The sequence below is a fragment of the Lampetra fluviatilis genome, chromosome 68 (genome assembly GCF_964198595.1).
Source record: "Lampetra fluviatilis chromosome 68, kcLamFluv1.1, whole genome shotgun sequence".
NCBI lineage: Eukaryota > Metazoa > Chordata > Hyperoartia > Petromyzontiformes > Petromyzontidae > Lampetra > Lampetra fluviatilis.
Window position 1 is genome coordinate 3,133,355 of NC_136342.1, and position 22,500 is coordinate 3,155,854.

Consider the following 22,500-nt stretch of genomic DNA (forward strand, 5'->3'; position numbering starts at 1 on the left):
GTGTGGTGAGTCTGTGGGTCTCTGTGTGATAAGTCGATGCTGGGTCTCTGTGTGATGAGTCGGTGGGTCTCTGTGTGACTCCTCCCCCCCACCCCTTTCCCCCTCGCCACCTCCCTCCACCCACCCCACCACCCCCCCCACCCACACCGTCCACCTCCTGCCCAACTCCCACCCACACAAACCCCCTCCCACCTTTCCACCCTGCCACCACCCCCACTCACCTCCCACCCCCCCCACCCCCCACTCCCCAATTGCCACCCCCACTCACCTCCCACCCTCCCACACCCCCCACCCCCACCCCTGCCCCCCCCACACCTCCCACCCCCCCAATTCCCCACCCTGCCCCCACCCTCCCACACCTCCCACCCCTGCCACCACCCCCACTCACCTCCCACCCTCCCCCACCTCCCCCCCCCCACCCTGCCCCCCCCCACACCCCCCACCCCACCCTGCCCCCCCCCCCCACCCTGCCCCCTCCACCCTGCCCCCCCCCCCACCCCTGCCCCCTCCACCCTGCCCCCCCCCCCCACCCTGCCCCCCCCCCACCCCCCCACCTCTGAGTGTGTGCTCGGCCTCAATGACGGCGTCGAGGGGGGCGGCTCGATGGCCTTGGCCAGGAAGTGGCCGATGGCTCCGAGTCGCAGCAGCTTGATGCTGAGCGCCACCTCGTGCAGCGGCGTGCGGAAGATCTCGGGGGTCAGGTGGGACTCCAGCCTGGGGGGGGGGGGTCACGGGAGGGGGGGGGGGGGGGGGGTCACGGGGGGGGGGGGGTCACGGGGGGAGGGGGGTGGTGGAGGGGAAGGGAGTTTGTAAAAATCAACGCGCGATCCGCCACTTACCGACACCGCCGGCTTCGGGTTCGCGGTGATTTGACGTTGTTTTTGTTGTCGTCGTGACGACGTTCCTACACCCCCCCTGCTACACCCCCCCCACTACACCCCCCCCCGCTACACCCCCCCACTACACCCACCTCCCCCCACTAAACCCCCCTCCCACCTCCCCGCCACCCACCCCCCACCCCTCCACCCCCCCACTCCACCCCCTCCACCTCCCCCCACTCCACCACCCCCCACTCCACCCCCCCACCTCCCCCACCCACACTCCCCCCCCACTCCACCCCCCCCACTCCACCCCCCCACTCCACCCCCCCCACTCCACCCCCCCCACTCCACCCCCCCCCACTCCACTCCCCCACCCCCCACCCCACCTCCCCCCCTACTCCCCCCCCCTCCCCCCCACCCCACCCCACCTCCCCCCCTACTCCCCCCCCTCCCCCCCCACCACGGCTCACCGCTTGAAGCGCTCGTGACTGCACAGGTGGAAGCAGAAGCCGGCTCGCACGCGGCCGGCACGTCCTCGCCGCTGCTCCAGGTTCGTCTTGGACGCCCACACGGTGGCGTAGGTTGGTCATGTTGTTGTGCGAAGTGAACAGCTTCACCTTCTGCCTGCCGGCACGCAGCAGCAGCAGCAACAACAGCAACAACAACAAACAAACAAACCAAGTCGTCAACGGCGACGACGACCGCCGCCTGTGTCGCGTGGCGAGCGGGCCCCGCCGGCAAGAGGTCGCGCGTCGGACCGCGCTGGTGACTGACCATGGGTTGTGTGTGCACACGCATGCAGGCAGATGCACGCACGCACACACACACACGCACGCACGCACACACGCACACACAAAAGACAAAGACCCCCCCGTGTAGCCTGAACAGACCGTAGGGGCAAGTGGTGTGAGCGAGTAGCACCTATGAAACACAACGTGTGGGTGGCCAGCACCACGCCCGGCCGCCTTTGTCTCCCCGGTGGCGATGATTTTCCACACCGCACCAGGTACTCATTTGAGGCCGAGTCGACCTAGGGGAGGCCCAGGACCGGTTCAAATAATCGTCACTGGGTGTTGGCCGTGAGCGGGAATCGAATTCGGGTCGTCAGGTTCGTAGCGCTAACCGCTGCACCACCGCTCCCCACAAAACAAAGCCAAAGATCCCTTAAGACTGGAGGGGCAAGTGCTGTTAGCGAGCACCTATGAAGGCCTGCACGGCACACGAGGGGGTGGGTGGCCAGCACCACGCCCGGCCGCCTTTGTCTCTCCAGTGGCGATGTTTACTACACACCGCACCAGGTACTCATTTGAGGCCGAGTCGACCTAGGGGAGGCCCAGGACCGGTTCAGATAATCGGTGTTGGCCGTGAGCGGGGGGGGGGGGGAGCCGTACTTGCAGGAGTCGATGACGTAGACGACGTCGTTGATGGTGATGCTCGTCTCGGCGATGTTGGTCGACAGGATCACCTGGTGCACCGGGACACGGCAAGGGGGGGAGAGGGGCAGTCACGGTGGTGGCGGTGATGATAGCGGTGGTGGCGGTGATGATAGCGGTGGTGGCGGTGATGATAGCGGTGGTGGCGGTGGCGACGATGATAAAAGGTGGAAGCGATGGTGACGGTGACGATGATGACAGTGGTAACGACGATGATGACGGTGGTGATGATGTTAGTGACGGTGGTTGGTGACTGTGATGATGAAAACGATGACGATAATGATGACGGAAGTGACGATGATGGTGGTGATGGTGGTGACGGTGATGACGATGACGACGACGATGATGATGACGATGATGACGATGATGAAAGCGATGACGATGATGATGACGGTGGTCACGGTGTTGGCGACGCTAGCGGTGGTGGCGGTGAGGATAGCGGTGGTGATAGCGGTGGCGACGATGATAAAGGCGGAAGAGATGATGACGGTGGTGATGATGATGACAGTGGTGACGATTGTGAAGATGTTGGTGACAGTGGTGTCGGTCATGACGATGATGACGATGATGACGATGATGACGATGGTGGTAACGACGATGATGACTGTGGTGACGATGATGGTGACGGTGGTGACGATGACAAAGGTGGCGACAGTGATGACGATGGTGACGGTGGTGACGATGTTGGTGACGATTTTGATGATGTTGGTGACGGTGGTGTCGGTGATGACGGTGGTGACGTTGATAATGGTGATAACGACGATGATGACTGTGATGACGGTGGTGACGATGTTGGTGACGGTGGTGTCGGTGATGACGATGATGACGATGATAATGGTGGTAACGACGATGATGACGGTGGTGACGATGATGGTGACGATGATGGTGACGGTGGTGACGATGATAAAGGTGGCGACAGTGATGACGGTGGTGACGATTTTGATGATGTTGGTGATGGTGATGACGATGATGATGGTGGTGACGATGTTAGTGACGGTGGTTGGTGACTGTGATGATGAAAACGATGACGATAATGATGACGGAAGTGACGATGATGGTGGTGATGGTGGTGACGGTGATGATGATGACGACGATGATGGTGACGGTGGTGACAGTAATGATAATGACGGTGGTGACGATGATGGTGATGATGACGGTGGTGACAGTGATGATGATGACAGTGAAGACGACGATGGTGACGGTGGTTACGATGATGATGATGATGGTGGTGACGACCATGATGATGACGACGATGCCGAAAGCAGCGATGACGACGTCAATGATGATGACGGCGTCGACGATGATGACGACGATGACGATAGCAGCAATCACGACGTCAATGATGATGACGACACTGACGACGATGCCGATAGCAGCGATGACGACGACGATGACGATGATGACGATGATGACGATGATGACGATGATGACGACGATGCCGATAGCAGCGATGACGACGTCAATGATGATGATGACGACGACGACGACGACGACGATGACGACGATGCTGATAGCAGCGATCACGACGTCAATGATGATGACGATGATGACGATAACGACGACGACGATGATGACGATGATGACGATGATGACGACGATGCCGATAGCAGCGACGGCACCTTGGTGACGTTGTCAGGCACGCTGTCGAACACCAGACGCTGCTCCTCCCGCGGGATCTGCGAGTGGAGCGGCAGGATCCGGTACCGGCCCCCCCCTGCTCACCACGCAAAGACAAAGATCCCCCGTGTAGCCTCAACAGACCGTCGGGGCAAGTGCTGTTAGCAAGCAGCAGCACCTGTGAAGGCCGGCACGGCACACGAGGTGGTGGGTGGCCAGCACCACGCCCGATCGCCTTTGTCTCCCCCAGTGGCGATGTTTACCACATCGCACCGGGTACTCATTTCATGCTGAGACGACCTAGGGGAGGCCCAGGACCGGGTCAGATAATCGTCCACCGGTGTTGGCCGTGAGCGGGAATCGAACTCGGGTCGCCGGGTTCGTAGCGCAGCGTAGCGCTAACCGCTGCACCACCGCTCCCCCCACAATACACACAAAGACAAAGATCCCCCGTATAGCTTGAACAGACTGTAGGGGCAAGTGCTGTTAGCGAGCAGCATCTATGAAGGCCGGAACGGCACACGAGGGGGTGGGTGGCCAGCACCACGCCCGGCCGCCTTTGTCTCCCCAGTGGCGATGCTCACCACACACGGCACCAGGCTACTTATTTGAGGCCGAGTCTACCTACGAGAGGGCACCAGGACCGGTTCAGATTACACTGGTTAACAAAAAAAAAAACGTTTTTTTTCTGGCCTGGACTTTTGCTAATTTCAGGGTGCCGATTCCAAATCTGATCTCAGATTTGCTCGATCACATCTCATTTTTGATGCTATCGGCATACCCCGTTTTCATTGATTTTACCCGAAATTAACTCCGTCACTTATGATTGCAAGTTGTTGCGAGTCAGTGACCGCTTTAGTGTTAAAATACGGCGCTGTATTTTTAGGACGGTGTGTTTATAATATCATTTTATGTAGATATCCACATTTATTTAATACTTTTCTTCTGCAGTTTTGATTGAAAATGCAATATTTGATTTCTCAAAAACCGGATTTGTGATGGACAAAAACTGATGCCAGATCTGGAAGCAGCACCCCCCCACCCCTCCGCCCCCCCCTCCCCCGTCCCCCCCCACCGGACCGGCATCGCCCACCGCGACAAAACCGCGGCCTCACCAAAGTGCGGCAAGTTCTCCAGGTACTTCTGCAGCGCGAAGATCAGGTTCCAGCCGGGCAGGAAGACCAGGATGGCGCCATGTACGCTGAGCGTGCCGATGTAGCGGATCAGCGCCTCCACCAGCTCGAAGGACAGCTCCTTCTCGCTGAGCTGCGCCATCGCGCGCTTCGTGGCCTCCGAGTAGCCGGCGGCGCAGATCTGGTTGCAGTTAACCTGCGGAGAACGCCGGGGTCGGGAGGCGGTGGTGGTGGTGATTCTCAGCGCAACACGGTGTGGTTAGGCGTCACCAGGCGTTGGTGGCTGTGAGCGGGAATCGAATTTGGGTCGCCGTAGCGCAGTGCGCTAACCGCTGCACCGCCGCTCCCCAAACACACGCGCGCACACGCACGCACAAACTCACGCGGGCAAACACACGAACACACACACGCGCACAACCGTACACACGCACGCACATGCCAACACGCCAACGCGCACACACGCAAACATATGAACACACAAACACACGCACCAATTAACACACGCAAACGCGCAAACACACGAACCCAAACACACAAACACCCACACGCGCACACACACGCACCAACATACACACGCACGCATGCAAACACACGAACGCACACACACGCACGCACCCACACGCATCCATACGCACACACGCACGCACACGTACACATACACACGCACACACACGCACGCACCCACACGCATCCACACACGCACCCATACGCACACACGCACGCACACACACACACACACGCACGCACACACACACACACACGCACACACACGCACGCACACACACGCACACACACGCACACACACACGCACACCCATCCACACACGCACACACAGCAAACTCGCACCTCCTCGTCAGTTCCACCGCCGTCGTCGTCCTGGCCCTTCTTGCGCTTGTCCGGAGGGGGCGCCACGAAGTTGGTCATCTGGATGCAGTCCTCCAGCAGGTACTCTGACGTCAGGAGCAGGGGGGGTTGTGGGTAGGAGCGGGGGGGGTTGTGGGTAGGAGCGGGGGGGGTTGTGGGTAGGGGTGGGAGGGGGCGGCACCAAGTTGGTCATCTGGATGCAGTCCTCCAGCAGGTACTCTGACGTCAGGAGCAGGGGGGGTTGTGGGTAGGAGCAGGGGGGGTTCTGGGTAGGAGCGGGAGGGGGCGGCACCAAGTTGGTCATCTGGATGCAGTCCTCCAGCAGGTACTCTGACGTCAGGAGCAGGGGGGGTTGTGGGTAGGAGCAGGGGGGGTTGTGGGTAGGAGCGGGGGGGGTTGTGGGTAGGAGCAGGGGGGGTTGTGGGTAGGAGCGGGAGGGGGCGGCACCAAGTTGGTCATCTGGATGCAGTCCTCCAGCAGGTACTCTGACGTCAGGAGCAGGGGGGGTTGTGGGTAGGAGCAGGGGGGGTTGTGGGTAGGAGCAGGGGGGGTTGTGGGTAGGGGTGGGGGGGGGGGCACGAAGTTGGTCATCTGGATGCAGTCCTCCAGCAGGTACTCTGACGTCAGGAGCAGGGGGGGTTGTGGGTAGGAGCAGGGGGGGTTGTGGGTAGGAGCAGGGGGGGGTTGTGGGTAGGAGCAGGGGGGGTTGTGGGTAGGAGCAGGGGGGGTTGTGGGTAGGAGCGGGGGGGGTTATGGGTAGGGGTGGGGGGGGGCGGCACCAAGTTGGCCATCTGGATGCAGTCCTCCAGCAGGTACTCTGACGTCAGGAGCAGGGGGGGTTGTGGGTAGGAGCAGGGGGGGTTGTGGGTAGGAGCAGGGGGGGGTTGTGGGTAGGAGCAGGGGGGGTTGTGGGTAGGAGCAGGGGGGGTTGTGGGTAGGAGCAGGGGGGGTTGTGGGTAGGAGCAGGGGGGGTTGTGGGTAGGAGCGGGAGGGGGCGGCACCAAGTTGGCCATCTGGATGCAGTCCTCCAGCAGGTACTCTGACGTCAGGAGCAGGGGGGGTTGTGGGTAGGGGTGGGGGGTGTACGAGGTGAACCGTGACACTGCAGGGAGGCTTGGGAGCCGACTGGGTTAGGGGTGAGACTCAGGCCTCAGGCTCGCGATAGGGAGACAGAGCTGACAGCAATCACTTGCGTCAAACAAGTCTGTTAAGGCTACACGGGAGATCTTTGTCTTTGTTTTGTGGGGAGTGGTGGTGCAGCGGTCAGCGCTACGAACCTGACGACCCGAATTTGATTCCCGCATTACGGCCAACACCGGCGACGATTATTGGAACCGTTCCTGGGCCTCCCCTAGGTCGACTCGGCCGCAAATGTGTGGGCGGGCCACGGGGCTGGTGGCACGTGCTCACCTTGCACGGTGAACGTTCGTCCGTGCACCTCGATGACTGGGCAGCAGCCGAAGTACTCGCTGAACATGGTGGTGTCGATGGTGGCCGACATGAGGACGATGCGCGCATCCGGGAAGGTGCGCATCACGTCGCTGAGCACCACGAGGAGGAAGTCCGACTGACGGGGGGCAGGCCACACGTCACCACCCGTGGGGGAGCCACTCACAGAGACCCCCACAGAGACCCACAGAGACCCACACTCAAAGAGACCCACATTCATAGAGACCCACAGAGACCCACACTCACAGAGACCCATACTCATAGAGACCCACACTCATAGAGACTCATAGAGACCCACACTCATAGAGACCCACAGTGCCCACACTCACAGAAACCCACACAGAGACCCACAGACCATCACTCATAGAGACCCACAGACACCCACACAGACACACGGATGGGCGCGTGTGGAGCGACGGCTCACGTTGAGGTCCCTCTCATGGATCTCGTCCACGATCACGTGACTGATGCCCCACACAGACCATCATAGAGATCCACAGACACCCACACTCACAGAAACCCACAGACACCCACACTCACAGAGACCCACAGAGACCCACACTCAAAGAGACCCACACTCAAAGAGACCCACATTCATAGAGACCCACAGAGACCCACACTCACAGAGACCCATACTCATAGAGACCCACACTCATAGAGACCCACACTCATAGAGACTCATAGAGACCCACACTCATAGAGACCCACAGTGCCCACACTCACAGAAACCCACACAGAGACCCACAGACCATCACTCATAGAGACCCACAGACACCCACACAGACACACGGATGGGCGCGTGTGGAGCGACGGCTCACGTTGAGGTCCCTCTCGTGGATCTCGTCCACGATCACGTGACTGATGCCCCATAGAGACCCACACAGACCATCATAGAGATCCACAGACACCCACACTCACAGAGACCCACAGACACCCACACTCACAGAGACCCACAGACACCCACACTCACAGAGACCCACAGACACCCACACTCACAGAGACCACCAGACACCCATACTCACAGAGACCCACAGACACCCACACTCACAGAGACCCACAGACACCCACACTCATAGAGACCCACAGACACCCACACTCACAGAGACCCACAGACACCCACACTCACAGAAACCCACAGACACCCACACTCACAGAGACCCACAGACACCCACACTCACAGAGACCCACAGACACCCATACTCATAGAGACCCACAGACACCCACACTCACAGAGACCCACAGACACCCATACTCACAGAGACCCACAGACACCCACACTCACAGAGACCCACAGACACCCACACTCACAGAGACCCACAGACACCCACACTCACAGAGACCCACAGACACCCATACTCACAGAGACCCACAGACACCCATACTCATAGAGACCCACAGACACCCACACTCACAGAGACCCACAGACACCCACACTCACAGAGACCCACAGACACCCACACTCACAGAGACCCACAGACACCCACACTCACAGAGACCCACAGACACCCATACTCACAGAGACCCACAGACACCCACACTCACAGAGACCCACAGACACCCACACTCACAGAGACCCACAGACACCCACACTCACAGACCCACAGACACCCATACTCACAGAGACCCACAGACACCCATACTCAAAGAGACCCACAGACACCCACACTCACAGAGACCCACAGACACCCACACTCACAGAGACCCACAGACACCCATACTCACATAGACCCATACTCACAGAGACCCACAGACACCCACACTCACAGAGACCCACAGACACCCACACTCACAGAGACCCACAGACACCCACACTCATAGAGACTCAGAGACCCACACTCATAGAGACCCACAGACACCCACACTCAGAGAGACCCACAGACACCCACACAGACCATCATTCACAGAGACCCACAGAAACCCACACTCATAGAGACCCACAGACACCCATACTCATAGAGACCCACAGAGACCTATACTCAGAGACCCACACAGACACCTATACTCATAGAGACCCACAGACACCTATACTCATAGAGACCCACAGACACCCACACTCACAGAGACCCACACACACCATCACTCAGAGACCCACAGACACCCACACAGTCACACGGATGGACGCGTGTGGAGTGATGGCTCACGTTGAGGTCCCTCTCGTGGATCTCGTCCACGATCACGTGACTGATGCCCCGTAGAGACCCACAGAGACCCATACTCATAGAGACCCACAGACACCCACACTCACAGACACCCATACTCATAGAGACCTACACTCACAGAGACCCACAGACACCCACACAGACCATCATTCACAGAGACCCACAGACACCCACACAGACACACAGATGGGCGCGTGAGGAGTGACGGCTCACGTTGAGGTCCCTCTCGTGGATCTCGTCCACGATCACGTGACTGATGCCCCGTAGGCCCGACTCCAGCTTCCTCAGCAGCACTCCTGGAGGCGGCGGGGGCGGCACACACACACACTCCAGTCAGCACACACACACTCCAGCACACACACACACTCCAGCACACACACAGACACTCCAGTCAGCATACACACACACACACAGACGCTCCAGTCAGCACACACACACACTCCAGCACACACACACACACACTCCGCACACACACACACACACACCAGTCAGCACACACACACCAGCACACACACACTCCAGCACACACACACACACAATCCAGCACGCACACACACACTCCAGAACACTCACACACCAGTCAGCACACACACAAAGACGCTCCGGTCAGCACACACATCGCCACCGGGGAGACAAAGGCGGCCGGGCGTGGTGCTGGCCACCCACCCCCTCGTGTGCCGTTCCGGCCTTCATAGGTGCTCGCTAACAGCACTTGCCCCTACAGTCTGTTAAGGCTATATGGGGGATCTTTGCTTGTATGTGGGAGTGGTGGTGGAGCGGTTAGCGCTACGCTGCGCTACGAACCCAGCGACACGAGTTCGATTCCCGTTCACGGCCACCAACACCGGTGACGATTATCTGAACCGGTCCTGGGCCTCCTCTAGGTCGACTCAGCCTCAAATAAGTACCTGGTGCGGTGTGTAAGAAAATCGCCGCTGGGGAGACAAAGGTGGCCGGGCGTGGTGTTGCCGTTCCAGCCTTCATGAGGTGCTGCTCAATCTTGATTTAAAGCTTTCGTGACTGCAGGGATTCATGTTCTTGGTTCTTTCGGTAAAGTCACGTAGAAGGGAAATAATAAAATAATAAAAATAAAACAAAATAAAAAAAACATTTTTATTCTTAAATTTTATTATCACGTAGAAGGGAAGTAATAAAATAATAAAAATAAAACATAATAAATTTTGATCTTGATTTAAAGCTTTCGTGACTGCAGGGATTCATGTTCTTGGTTCTTTCGGTAAAGTCACGTGGAAGGGAAATAATAAAATAAAATTAATATAAAAAAAGGAATTTTTTTTAATATTAATATTATTTTATTATTATATTCTTGGTTCTTGCGGTAACGTCACGTAGAAGGGAAATAATAAAATAAAATTAATATAAAAAATAACATTTTTTTATATTAATATTATTTTATTACTATATTCTTGGTTCTTGCGGTAAAGTCACGTAGAAGGGAAACAAAAAAATGTATATCAAAAAGAAAAAGAAATGTTTTATATTAATATTATTTTATTATTTCTCTTCTACGTGACTTTACCGAAAGAACCAAGAATACAGGTGCTGCTACTCGCTAACGGCACTTTCCCCAACGGTCTGTTAATGATGACGTCACCTTGCTGCTGCTGCTGCTTCTGCTGCTGCTGCTCTATATAAGAACGGGAGGCACAGCAGAGCCCCTCACCATTCTGGCGAATTTCCCGATGATACCAGCGAAACGTCGCACTCAAATTGTAAATGTTGTGGTTTCGCGCTTCAACACACCGGTGGTGGCTAAAGCAGCGAACTACTTGTCTTTTGTCAACGTGACACTTTTTTACCGATTGGCCGTGTCGGGTGGTGGAGGCTTACGACACATTTATAAATAACGCGACGATCTGAACCCAAAAACGTTGATTACGAGTCTGCGAAGGCTACACGTGTGGGCGGGGAGGGAGATGTTTGTCTTTGTGGTGGTGGTGGTGGTGAGTGGGTTACCGACGGTGCAGAAGAGGATGCTGCCGTGAGGCCTGGGCAGGATGGACTCGAAGCGCACGCTGTAGCCGCAGCTCAGGCCCACGTCCTCGCCGCGCTCAAACGCCACTCGCTCCGCCACCGACACGGCGCTGATGCGGCGCGGCTGGCGAGGCGGCAACGACAACCGCGACGGTAACCACGGTAACCACGGTGAGGGGAGGGTGGTCGGTAGGTGTAGCGATGGTGTGGCAGTGGTGTGGCGGTGGTGGCGGTGGTGTGGCAGTGGTGTGGTGAGGCGGGGGTGGTCGGTAGGTGTGGCAGTGGTGGTGGTGGCGGTGGTGGCGGTGTGGCGGTGGTGGCGGGTGGCGGTGGTGGCGGTGATGGTGGCGGTGGTGTGGTGGCGGTGGTGGCGGTGAGGGGAGGGTGGTCGGTAGGTGTAGCGATGGTGTGGCAGTGGTGTGGTGGTGTGGCGGTGTTGGCGGTGTGGCAGTGGTGTGGTGAGGCGGGGGTGGTCGGTAGGTGAGGCGGTGGTGGTGTGGTGGCGGTGGTGGCGGTGTGGTGGTGGTGGTGTCGGTGGTGTGGCGGAGGTATGGCGGAGTGTGGCGGTGGTGGCGGTGGTTGCGGTGGTGGCAGTGGTGGTTGCGGTGTTGGCGGTGGTGGTGGCGGTGGGCGATCGTTCGGTACCTGCGTGACGACGATGCTGCAGTCGGCTCCGTGGCCGTCCAGGATGAACTGGTCGAGGATGAACTGCGGCACCTGTGTGGTTTTGCCGCAGCCCGTCTGGCCGCGCACGATCACCACCGAGTGCTCCCGCACCGCCGCCAGGAGCTGCTCACGGAACTCGGCCATCGGCAGCTGAAGACGCTCGCTGGCCAACTGCACCGGGTGGGCGGGAGGGTGGGACACGCACGGTCACTGACACAGTCAACACAAGCACCACCATCATCATCATCATCGTCACCACCACCACCACCACGGTCACCACGGTCACCACCACCACAACCACGACCATGACCACCACCATGGTCACCACCACGACGACCACCACCATCACCACGATCACCACCACAGTCACCGCCACAACCACCACCACGGTCACCACCACCGTCACCACCACAACCAATTTTTTTTGTCCTCTATGGCTCTTTCGTGAAAGTCACGTACAGTGAAACCTTGGATTGCGAGCATAACACTGGTCAACACACTTGTTCTGGCATAAGGTTTTCCAACGGTTTTAAGGTAATTTTTGGGGTGCTGATTCCAAATCTGGCATCACATCAGGTTCTTGAGATATCAAATATTGCATTTTCAATAAAAACTGCAGAAGAAAAATATTAAATAAATGTGGATATCTACATAAAATGATATTATAAACGCACTATCCTAAAAATACAGCACCGTATTTTAACACTAAAGCAGTCACTGACTCGCAACAACTTGCAATCATAAGTGACAGAGTTAATTTCGGGTAAAATCAATAAAACGGGGTATGCCGATAGCATACAAATGAGATGCGATAGAGCAAATCTGAGATCAGATTTGGAATCAGCACCCTGAAATTAGCAAAAGTCCAGGCCAGAAAAAAATGTTTATCTTTTGTTGACCAGTGTTACTCCTTCCAGAAACGTGCTTATCATTCAAATCACCCGTGTATCATCAAAGCACCTCCTGTATCGGTTGTGATCACGTGACGCTGGGCAGACGAAGCGTGCGTGTGTGCTGCTCGTATTGCAAGACCCCCCCCCCCCTCGCTTGTTTATCAAATTTATATTTATTAAAAAAATTTTGCTCGTCTTGCAAAGCACTCGCAGACCAAGTTACTCGCAATCCAAGGTTTTAGAAACACGTGATGACTTTACCGAAAGAACCAAAGAGTATTCGGGTAAAATCAATGAAAACGGGGTATGCCGATAGCATAGAAATGAGATGTGATAGAGCAAATCTGAGATCAGATTTGGAATCAGCACCCTGAAATTAGCATAAGTCCAGGCCAGAAAAAAATGTGTTTTTTTGGTTGACCGGTGTTACTCCTTCCGTGTATCAGTTGTGATCACGTGACGCTGTATTGCAAGACCCCCCCCTCGCTCGTTTGTCAAATTAATATTTATTTGAAACATTTTGCTCGTCTTGCAAAGCACTCGCAGACCAAGTTACTCGCAATCCAAGGTTTTACCGGAGTTAGAAACACGCGATGACTTTACCGAAAGCTTCAAATGAAGATTACGATTTTTGTTTTTGTACGTGTGCTTTTTTTAAAAGTGATTTTTTTACGCTCACTAGACTTTGCACTGTGTTTTTGTTGTTGTTGTTGTTTTAAGGTTCTGACCCCCGTGCCTGCTTACTGTAAATCTGTGAAAAATTATCATCGAGCTATAGCTCATCGGATTTCTCCTCCGGTAATAAAGAGCGATTCTGTTTGAGCGGCGTGCCTGCTTGTAGCTGTCGTCGTTTTCCATCTTGTAGACGAGGGCGCTGTGCAGATCCCTGCTGACCATCTCCGGGGTCGCCTGCCACGCACACGACATCACCACCACCACCGTCATCGTCGTCATCGTCGTCATCATCATCATCATCGCTATCAGCATCGTCGTCGTCATCAGCATCATCATCATCGTCATCATCATCATCATCGTTATCATCATCATCATCATCATCGTTATCATCATCATCATCATCATCGTTATCATCATCATCGTCGTCATCATCACCGTCGTCATCAGCGTCATCATCATCATCATCGTCGTCGTCGTCATCATCGTCGTCGTCATCGTCGTCGTCATCATCATCAGCGTCATCATCATCAGCGTCATCATCATCAGCGTCATCATCGTCATTATAATAATTATTGTTATTTTGTTTTTACAAATTAAAATTTCATTTTTTTAATTTCATTTTTTTTTAATTAATAAAAATAAAATAATATCGTTATTATTTTATTTTTACTAATTTAAATTTCATTTTTTTCACCTACGTGGTGACTTTACCGAAAAAACCAAGAGTACGAATCCTTGCAGTCACGAAAGCTTCAAATCTAGACTCTTCGTTTTTGTGCGTGCACACACACGTGTCCGTGGTGTCCGTGCGTGAGCGCGTGCGTCTGTCTCACGGTGGGTAGGGTACGGGTATCGGGTGAGTGCGTGTGTGAGTGCGTGTGAGCGCGTGCGTGAGCGCGTGCGTGAGCGCGTGTGTGAGCGCGTGTGTGAGCGCATGTGCGTGTGAGCGTGCGTGTCCGTGGTGTCCGTGTGTGAGCGCGTGTGTGAGCGTGTGTGAGCGTGCGTGAGCGTGCGTGAGCGAGCGTGCGTGTGTGAGCGTGCGAGTCTCACGGTGGCGAGCGGGCCTTCGTCGATGTTGCCGCTCGTCCACGGGTTCCAGTTCATCTGCGGCGGGGACCAGGGCACGACGCCCGCGAAGCTCTGGCGTGCCGACGGCTCAAAGTGAGCCAGCTTGTTCACCGTGAGGCTCACCGCCTCCCCCGGATTGGCCGCCTACACGGTGGAGAGGGGAGGGGGAGTGGGGGGCACGTGGGAGGGGGGGGCATGCGGGGAGAGGGAGGGGGGGGCACGTGGGGGGGGGGGCATGCAGGGGGGGGAGGGGGGGCACGTGGGGGGGGATGCGGGGGGGGGGGAGGGGGGCACGTGGGGGGGGGGGCATGCGGGGGGAGGGAGGGGGGCACGTGGGGGGGGGCATGCGGGGAGAGGGAGGGGGGCACGTGGGGGGGGGGATGCAGGGGGAGGGAGGGGGGGCACGTGGAGGGGGGGCACGTGGGAGGGGGGCATGCGGGGGGGGGGGGGCAAAGATCGACCCGTGTAGCCTTCAGAGTAGGCCTCGGCAAGGTAAGGTAAAAGTTAAAAGGTAAAAAGCAACGAGCCTACCTTTACCCTACCTTTTACCCTCACCCCATACAAATTACCCGATTACATGGTAATTACTAGGGAACTACTACACATGAACAAGGTTTATAACGGTAAATGTAGGCCACGGACTGCGCCACGGAGCTTCTAGCGGTATTTACCGGGTAACACTTTGCGCTTCCTTTACCCTACCGGGTAATTCTTCCGAGCTACCTTTACCCTACCATTTACCTTACCCCTTGGCATGTCGACATCTTTACCCTTTACCCTTTTACCCTTTTACCCAGTAAAAAGGGTAAATTACCTTGCCTTGCCGAAGCCTGCTAGCGAGGAGCACCTCTGTGAAAGCCGGCACGGAGCTCAACAACAACAACTACAACAACCGCCATTCGCCACTAAGTGGCGGTGACGTCACCACGGCGCTTGTGCCGGGCCATGTGCACGCTGAAGCCATCACGTGAAGTGTCGAAGGCCCGCTGGCTGGAGGTCACGGGACAGACCCAGCAGGTGCCATAGGCTAACTGAGATGACCGGTAGATGCACCACCAGCTGTAACCCCCCTACTGTGCCAGGCTAGGTGCAGGAGGTCACGGGACAGACCCAGCAGGTGCCGTGGGCTGGCTGACTGAGATGACCGGTAGATGCACCACCAGCTGTACCCCCCCTACTGTGCCAGGCTAGGTGCAGGAGGTCACGGGACAGACCCAGCAGGTGCCGTGGGCTGGCTGACTGAGATGACTGGCAGATGCACCACGTGCATTTTAGCCACCCGGCGCTCCGCTCGTTGTTGTGAGCGTCGCTCCTCCGCCCTCCGTTGTTGTTGGAGGGCGACTGCCTCCAACTGCCCAGCAGCGTCCTTCACGAGCCTCCTCCACAGAGGCCGATCTTGACACCGCTGGTACCAGTCATCGGCAAGTCCACTCAGCTCCACGTCCTCCTGTACCACATCACTCCATCTCTTCTCGAGCCCGTGCCGCGCCCGTTTAGCCCCCTCGATCCGGCCGAACAAAAGCTGTTTAGGCATGCGGTGGCTGGGCATGCGGGCTACATGTCCCAGCCAACGCAGCCTTGCCTGCCGGAGGAGCTCACCGATGGGACTTTGCCCAGATCTTTCAAGGATTTGTGAGCTCTTCACACAATCCAGCCTGCTGGTTAAACCCAAGATGGATCGTAGGCAGGACAGCCTGAATTTTCCATTAGGGAGGTCCACGTTTCGCAAGCGTGGAGAAGGGAGGGCATGACCGTGGCCGAGAAGACCCGAAGCGTTACGCAGTCGCTGAAAAGATGATGCCGCTCGACTGATTCGGAGTGAGACCTCTGCTGTCAAAGTGGAGCCGGTCATGAGCACACTGCCCAGGTACGGGAAACTCTCCACTCTCTCTCCACAACTGCCCCATCACCAATTAGGGAGCTGATGGGGGTGGAGTGTCCGATGGTACAAAATACCCAGGCAGGTGGACACACAGGGTAAGGGTCAGGGTAAGTGTCATGGTAAGTGTCAGAGTAAGGTCACGTTAAGGTCAGGGTGTCAGGGTGGCAGGGTGTCAGGCTATGAGGGTCAGGGTAAGGTTAAGGTCACGGTAAGGCCAGGGTAAGTGTCAGGGTAAGGGTCAGGGTAAGGGTCAGGGTAAGGTCAGGGTAAGGGTCAGGGTGAGGGTGTCAGACTGTAAGGGTAAGGCTGTAAGGGTCACGGTAAGGTCAGGGCAAGGTCAGGGTAAGGGTCAGGCTGTAAGGGTCAGGGTCAAGGTAAGTGTCAGGGTGTCAGGGTCAAGGTAAGTGTCAGGGTAAGGTCAGGGTATGGTCAGGGTGTCAGGGCAAAGGTCACGGTGTAAAGGTCAGGCTGTAAGGGTGTCAGGCTGTAAGGGTGACAGGGTGTCAGGGTGTAAGGGTCAGGGTGTAAAGGTCAGGGTGTAAAGGTCAGGCTGTAAGGGTGACAGGGTGTCAGGCTGTAAGGGTCAGTGTAAAGGTCACGGTGTAAAGGTCAGGGTGTAAAGGTCAGGGTGTAAGGGTGTCAGGGTGTAAAGGTCAGGCTGTAAGGGTGATAGGGTGTCAGGCTGTAAGGGTCAGGGTAAAGGTCACGGTGTAAAGGTCAGGCTGTAAAGGTCAGGGTGTAAGGGTCAGGGTGTAAAGGTCAGGGTGCAAGGGTGACAGGGTGTCAGGGTGCCCACCGGCGGCACGGGCTGCAGGCCCATGTCGTGCACCACGCCGTGCAGCTGCTCCTCCACCTCCGGGGGGACCACCACCTCAAACGGCTCCAGCTGCACCGCGGGGGGGAGGGGGCAAGAGGTGGGGGGGGGGGGGGGGCAGGAGGGTGGGGGGGCAGGAAGTGGGGGGGGGGCAGGAGGTGGCGGGGGGGGGGGCAGGGGCAAGAGGCGGGGGGGGGGGCAGGAGGTGGGAGGGGGCAGGAGGTGGGGGGGGGGGCAGGAAGTGGGGGTGGGAGATGTGGGTGAAACGGGGCGGTGGCGCCAGCGGTTTGCTTGCCACCCCCCCCAAGCACCCGCCCCACCCCTCCCCACCCCCCCCCACTCCCCCCCCCCCCAGCTGCGTGCGTGCGCGACTCACGGCCTCAATCTCCTTCTTCTTGGTGTGCCCCGAGAAGGGCTCCAGCACCCCCAGCACCCCCCCCACCCCCTCCCCCACTCCCCCCACCCCCACCCACTCCCCCCCCACCACCCCCCCCACTCCCCCCCACCCCCCCCCAGCTGCGTGCATGCGCGACTCACGGCCTCAATCTCCTTCTTCTTGGTGTGCCCCGAGAAGGGCTCCAGCACCCCCAGGTGGTAGAGCTGGCGCACCAGCGACAGGGCGCACGACTGCGCCGCCAGCTTCTTGTTGGAGCCGTGCTCGCGCGCAAAGATCTCTGCCGAGGGTGGCGGGGGGGGGGCGGTGGTGGGGGTTGTGGTGGTGGGGGTTGTGGTGGTGGGGGTTGTGGTGGTGGGGGTTGTGGTGGTGGGGGTTGTGGTGGTGGGGGTTGTGGTGGTGGGGGTTGTGGTGGCGGTGGTGGTTGTGGTGGTGGGGGTTGTGGTGGGGGTTGTGGTGGTGGCGGTTGTGGTGGTGGGGGTTGTGGTTGCGGTGGTGGTGGTGGGGGTGGTTGTGGTGGTTGTGGTGGTGAGAGGGGCAGAGAGAGACAGAGGATTGAGACACGGCAGGTAATGAGGTGCAAGGAGACACGGGGGGGGGGCACAAGGAGACACGTGGGGAGGGGGACGTCAGATGATGGGGGAGGCAAGGTGATGAGGTGCAAGGAGACACGGGGGGGGCACAAAGAGACACGGGGGGGGGGCACAAGGAGTCGCGGGGGAGATGCTGGGGGGGTGGGGGGGGGACGCAAGGGGACTGCGGGGGGTGCCGTGAACGTTGCGACGGTTGTGGTGGCGGTGCTGGCGGCGGTGATCATGATGATGACAGTGACGACGGTGGTGATGGTGGTGGTGGTGGTAAAGGTGGTGGTGACGGTGGTGGTGACGGTGGTGGTGACGATGGTGACGGTGGTGGTGGTGAAGGTGGTGGTGACGGTGGCGACGGTGGTGACAGTAACGATGACGGTGGTGACAGTAACGACGACGGTGCGAGTTCTCACTTCGTCCCAGCTTCTTGATGAAGAGCTGCATCTCGGCTATGAAGCTCCTGCGGTTTGCCGGGAGGCGGGGAGAGCGACACGGGCAACGTCAACACCACGCCGCCGGCACCGGCGACTCCGGCGAGCCGGTCGGGCGAATCTGTCCGCGCCGCGACGCCAAGACGGAACTCGCGAGCCAAATTTGCCCATCGGGCGTCAGCCAATCAAAAGAAAGCGGGGGGACGGGGGGGGGGATGGGGGGGGGTCTGCGTCAGAGGTCGCAAATGGGTTTTGATTCCTTACCCGTACCCGGCCGCACCAGGGTAGCAATCGGGTACCCGTACCCTACCCGATACCCGGCTACCCGTACCCGGCCGGGTATCGGGTAGGGTACGGGTGCCCGATTGTAACCTCTGGGATGAAGCCATGTTTCAGGCGCGGGTGGGTTGATTCTAGGAACTTGAATTGTGAGAAGAGACAAGACGTTGGGAAATGAGTGAAAAACGGTGACTCACCAGTGACTCACGGCCTACCCGTACCCGTACCCGGCCGCACCAGGGTCGCAAACGGGTACCTGTACCCGGCCGGGTACGGGTAGCCGGGTATTGGGTAGGGTACGGGTATCGGGTAACCGGTTGCGACCTCTGGTCTGCGTTTAACGCGACGCTGTACGAACCGACGGGCATTACTCAATCCGCGCGTCGTCGCGTGCCAACGAATCGGCGCGGCGATTAGATCCTGGACGGATCGACCAATAGCGTAGATGGGAGGCGACGGGGGGGGGGGGGGGTCGGCAACCAAAATATAGAATTCGGTAAGTCTGCGGGTCTCTATGTAAGTCTGTGTGGGTCTCTATATGAGTATGCGGGTCTCTATGTGAATCTGTGTGGGTCTCTATGCGAGTCTGTGGGTCTCTATTTAAGTCTGTGAGTCTCTATGTGAATCTGTGTGGGTCTGCGGCTCTCTATGTAAGTCTGCGGGTCTCTATGCGAATCTGTGTGGTTCTATGTAAGTCTGTGTGGGTATCTATGTGAGTCTGTGTGTGTCTCTGTGTAAGTCTCTGTGGGTCTCTATGTGAGTCTGTGTGTGTCTCTGTGTAAGTCTGTGTTGGTCTCTATGTGAATCTGTGGGTCTCTGTGTAAGTCTGTGTGGTTCTATGTAAGTCTGTGTGGGTCTCTATGTGAATCTGTGGGTCTCTGTGTAAGTCTGTGTGGTTCTATGTAAGTCTGTGTGGTTCTCTATGCGAGTCTGTGGGTCTCTATGCAAGTCTGTGGGTCTCTGTGTGAGTCTGTGGGTCTGTGAGAATCGCCGATTGGCACAGGTGGCAACGCACGGTGTGAACGAAGTTCAACATGGGCACAGTGTTAGTCTATGGGTACCGGTGTTAGTCTATGGGTCCGGCGTTAGTCTATGGGTACCGGTGTTAGTCTATGGGTCCGGTGTTAGTCTATGGGTCCAGTGTTAGTGTGTGGGTCTAGTGTTAGTGTGTGGGTCTAGTGTTAGTGTGTGGGTCCGTATTAGTCTATGGGTCCGGTGTTAGTCTATGGGTCCGGTGTTAGTCTATGGGTCTAGTGTTAGTGTGTGGGTCTAGTGTTAGTGTGTGGGTCCGTATTAGTCTATGGGTCCGGTGTTAGTCTATGGGTCCGGTGTTAGTCTATGGGTCTAGTGTTAGTGTGTGGGTCTAGTGTTAGTGTGTGGGTCTAGTGTTAGTGTGTGGGTCCGTATTAGTCTATGGGTCCAGTGTTAGTTTATGGGTCCGGTGTTAGTCTATGGGTCCAGTGTTAGTCTATGGGTCCAGTGTTAGTCTATGGGTCCAGTGTTAGTCTATGGGTCCGTATTAGTCTATGGGTCCAGTGTTAGTCTATGGGTCCAGTGTTAGTCTATGGGTCCAGTGTTAGTCTATGGGTCCGTATTAGTCTATGGGTCCAGTGTTAGTCTATGGGTCCAGTGTTAGTCTATGGGTCCAGTGTTAGTCTATGGGTCCGTATTAGTCTATGGGTCCAGTGTAAGTCTATGGCTCACGAGCTCACGAGCTCACGAGCTCACGACCTCGCGACCTCGCGAGCTCACGACCTCACGAGCCCGCGACCTCACGAGCTCGCAAGCCCGCGACCTCACGACCTCGCGACCTCACGAGCCGCACGACCTCACGTGCTCACGAGCCCACGACCTCACGAGCCCACGACCTCACGACCTCACGAGCCCACGAGCCCACGAGCTCACGACCTCACGACCTCACGAGCTCACGAGCCCACGACCTCACGAGCTCACGAGCCCACGACCTCACGAGCTCACGAGTTCACGACCTCACGAGTTCACGACCTCACGAGCTCACGAGCCCGCGACCTCACGAGCTCACGACCTCACGAGTTCACGACCTCACGAGCTCACGACCTCACGAGCCCACGACCTCACGAGTTCACGACCTCACGACCTCACGAGCTCACGAGTTCACGAGCCCACGACCTCACGACCTCACGACCTCGCGACCTCACAAGCCGCACGACGCTACCGCCCCCGGCCAGCACGCGCAGAGGGGGGCCGCACGCACGGGCGGCGCCCAAACAAATCCAAGTTCGACACGGCCTGCGAGGCCGACGTCGTGACCGTCGGCGCGCGAGCAAACGAGCGAGCGAGCAAACGAGCGAGCGAGCGAGCGGGGAGCAGAATCGTGGGGAGCGAGCGAAAGTCGTCGCTTCACGCATCGGTGCTCACACGACAGAGGTGGGGGGGGGGGGTGGGGATAGGGGGTGTGCCGTACGTGAGAGGGTGCCGGTGAGGGCGCTGCTGTGGCTAACGGAACCGGCACTGCGCATCCACAGAGCCCTGGAGGAAACGACAACAACGGTAACGGTTACACCCCCGCCTGGACACCCTATCGGGCCCGGCACCACCGCCTCCCACCGCCACCACCACCACCGGCGGCGACGGCGGCGTTGGCGCCGGTCGTGGTGGTGGCTTGGCCAGGATGGTGGGGGGGGCGGTGGACCACCCGGCTAACTTTTGGCGGTGCCGGAGCGCGGAGAAAACCATCGGCAGGTCGCTCCGAGCTCCTGTACCGCGGCTCGTCGTACGCCGACCGTGGGCGCGTCATCCAGCCCTGCCCCCCCCCACCCCCCCCCCCCTCCACCCCCCCCCCACACCCCCCCCCCCCCACCCCCCAGACGCGCCCACGGACGACTGCGCTTGCTTGGTTGGGAATTTGGCGGTGAGCGTGGCATGGATGGGTTTGGGGACTTTGCCGATAGGGTTGCCACCTGAGGATATGGGTCTCTGTCTGTGTGGCGAGTCTATGGGTCTCTGTGTGAGTCTGTGGGTCTCTGTTTGGTGAGTCTACGGGTCTCTGTGTGAGTCTATGGGTCTCTGTTTGGTGAGTCTATGGGTCTCTGTGTGAGTCTATGGGTCTCTGTGTGAGTCTATGGGTCTCTGTTTGGTGAGTCTATGGGTCTCTGTGTGGTGAGTCTCTGGGTCTCTGTGTGATGAGTCTGTGGGTCTCTGTGTGAATCTATGGGTCTCTGTGTGAGTCTATGGGTCTCTGTGTGAGTCTATGGGTCTCTGTTTGGTGAGTCTATGGGTCTCTGTGTGAGTCTGTGGGTCTCTGTGTGGTGAGTCTATGGGTCTCTGTGTGGTGAGTCTATGGGTCTCTGTGTGGTGGGTC

The 22,500-nt window shown here is 57.7% G+C and overlaps 1 protein-coding gene across 1 annotated transcript in view; it reads right to left on the reverse strand.

Annotated features, from left to right (window-relative positions):
* The window catches only part of LOC144952499 (ATP-dependent RNA helicase A-like), a 66,669-nt gene that overhangs the window by 28,345 nt on the left and 15,824 nt on the right, over window positions 1-22,500 (reverse strand). Inside the window, 15 exon segments of the mRNA XM_078882944.1 lie at window positions 1,292-1,401; window positions 1,403-1,445; window positions 2,213-2,286; window positions 3,874-3,968; window positions 4,987-5,200; window positions 5,851-5,954; window positions 7,279-7,435; window positions 9,690-9,772; window positions 11,454-11,595; window positions 12,117-12,308; window positions 13,862-13,939; window positions 14,756-14,917; window positions 17,452-17,541; window positions 18,007-18,143; window positions 18,864-18,910. Of these exon segments, the coding sequence (XP_078739070.1) occupies window positions 1,292-1,401; window positions 1,403-1,445; window positions 2,213-2,286; window positions 3,874-3,968; window positions 4,987-5,200; window positions 5,851-5,954; window positions 7,279-7,435; window positions 9,690-9,772; window positions 11,454-11,595; window positions 12,117-12,308; window positions 13,862-13,939; window positions 14,756-14,917; window positions 17,452-17,541; window positions 18,007-18,143; window positions 18,864-18,910 (1,728 nt within the window).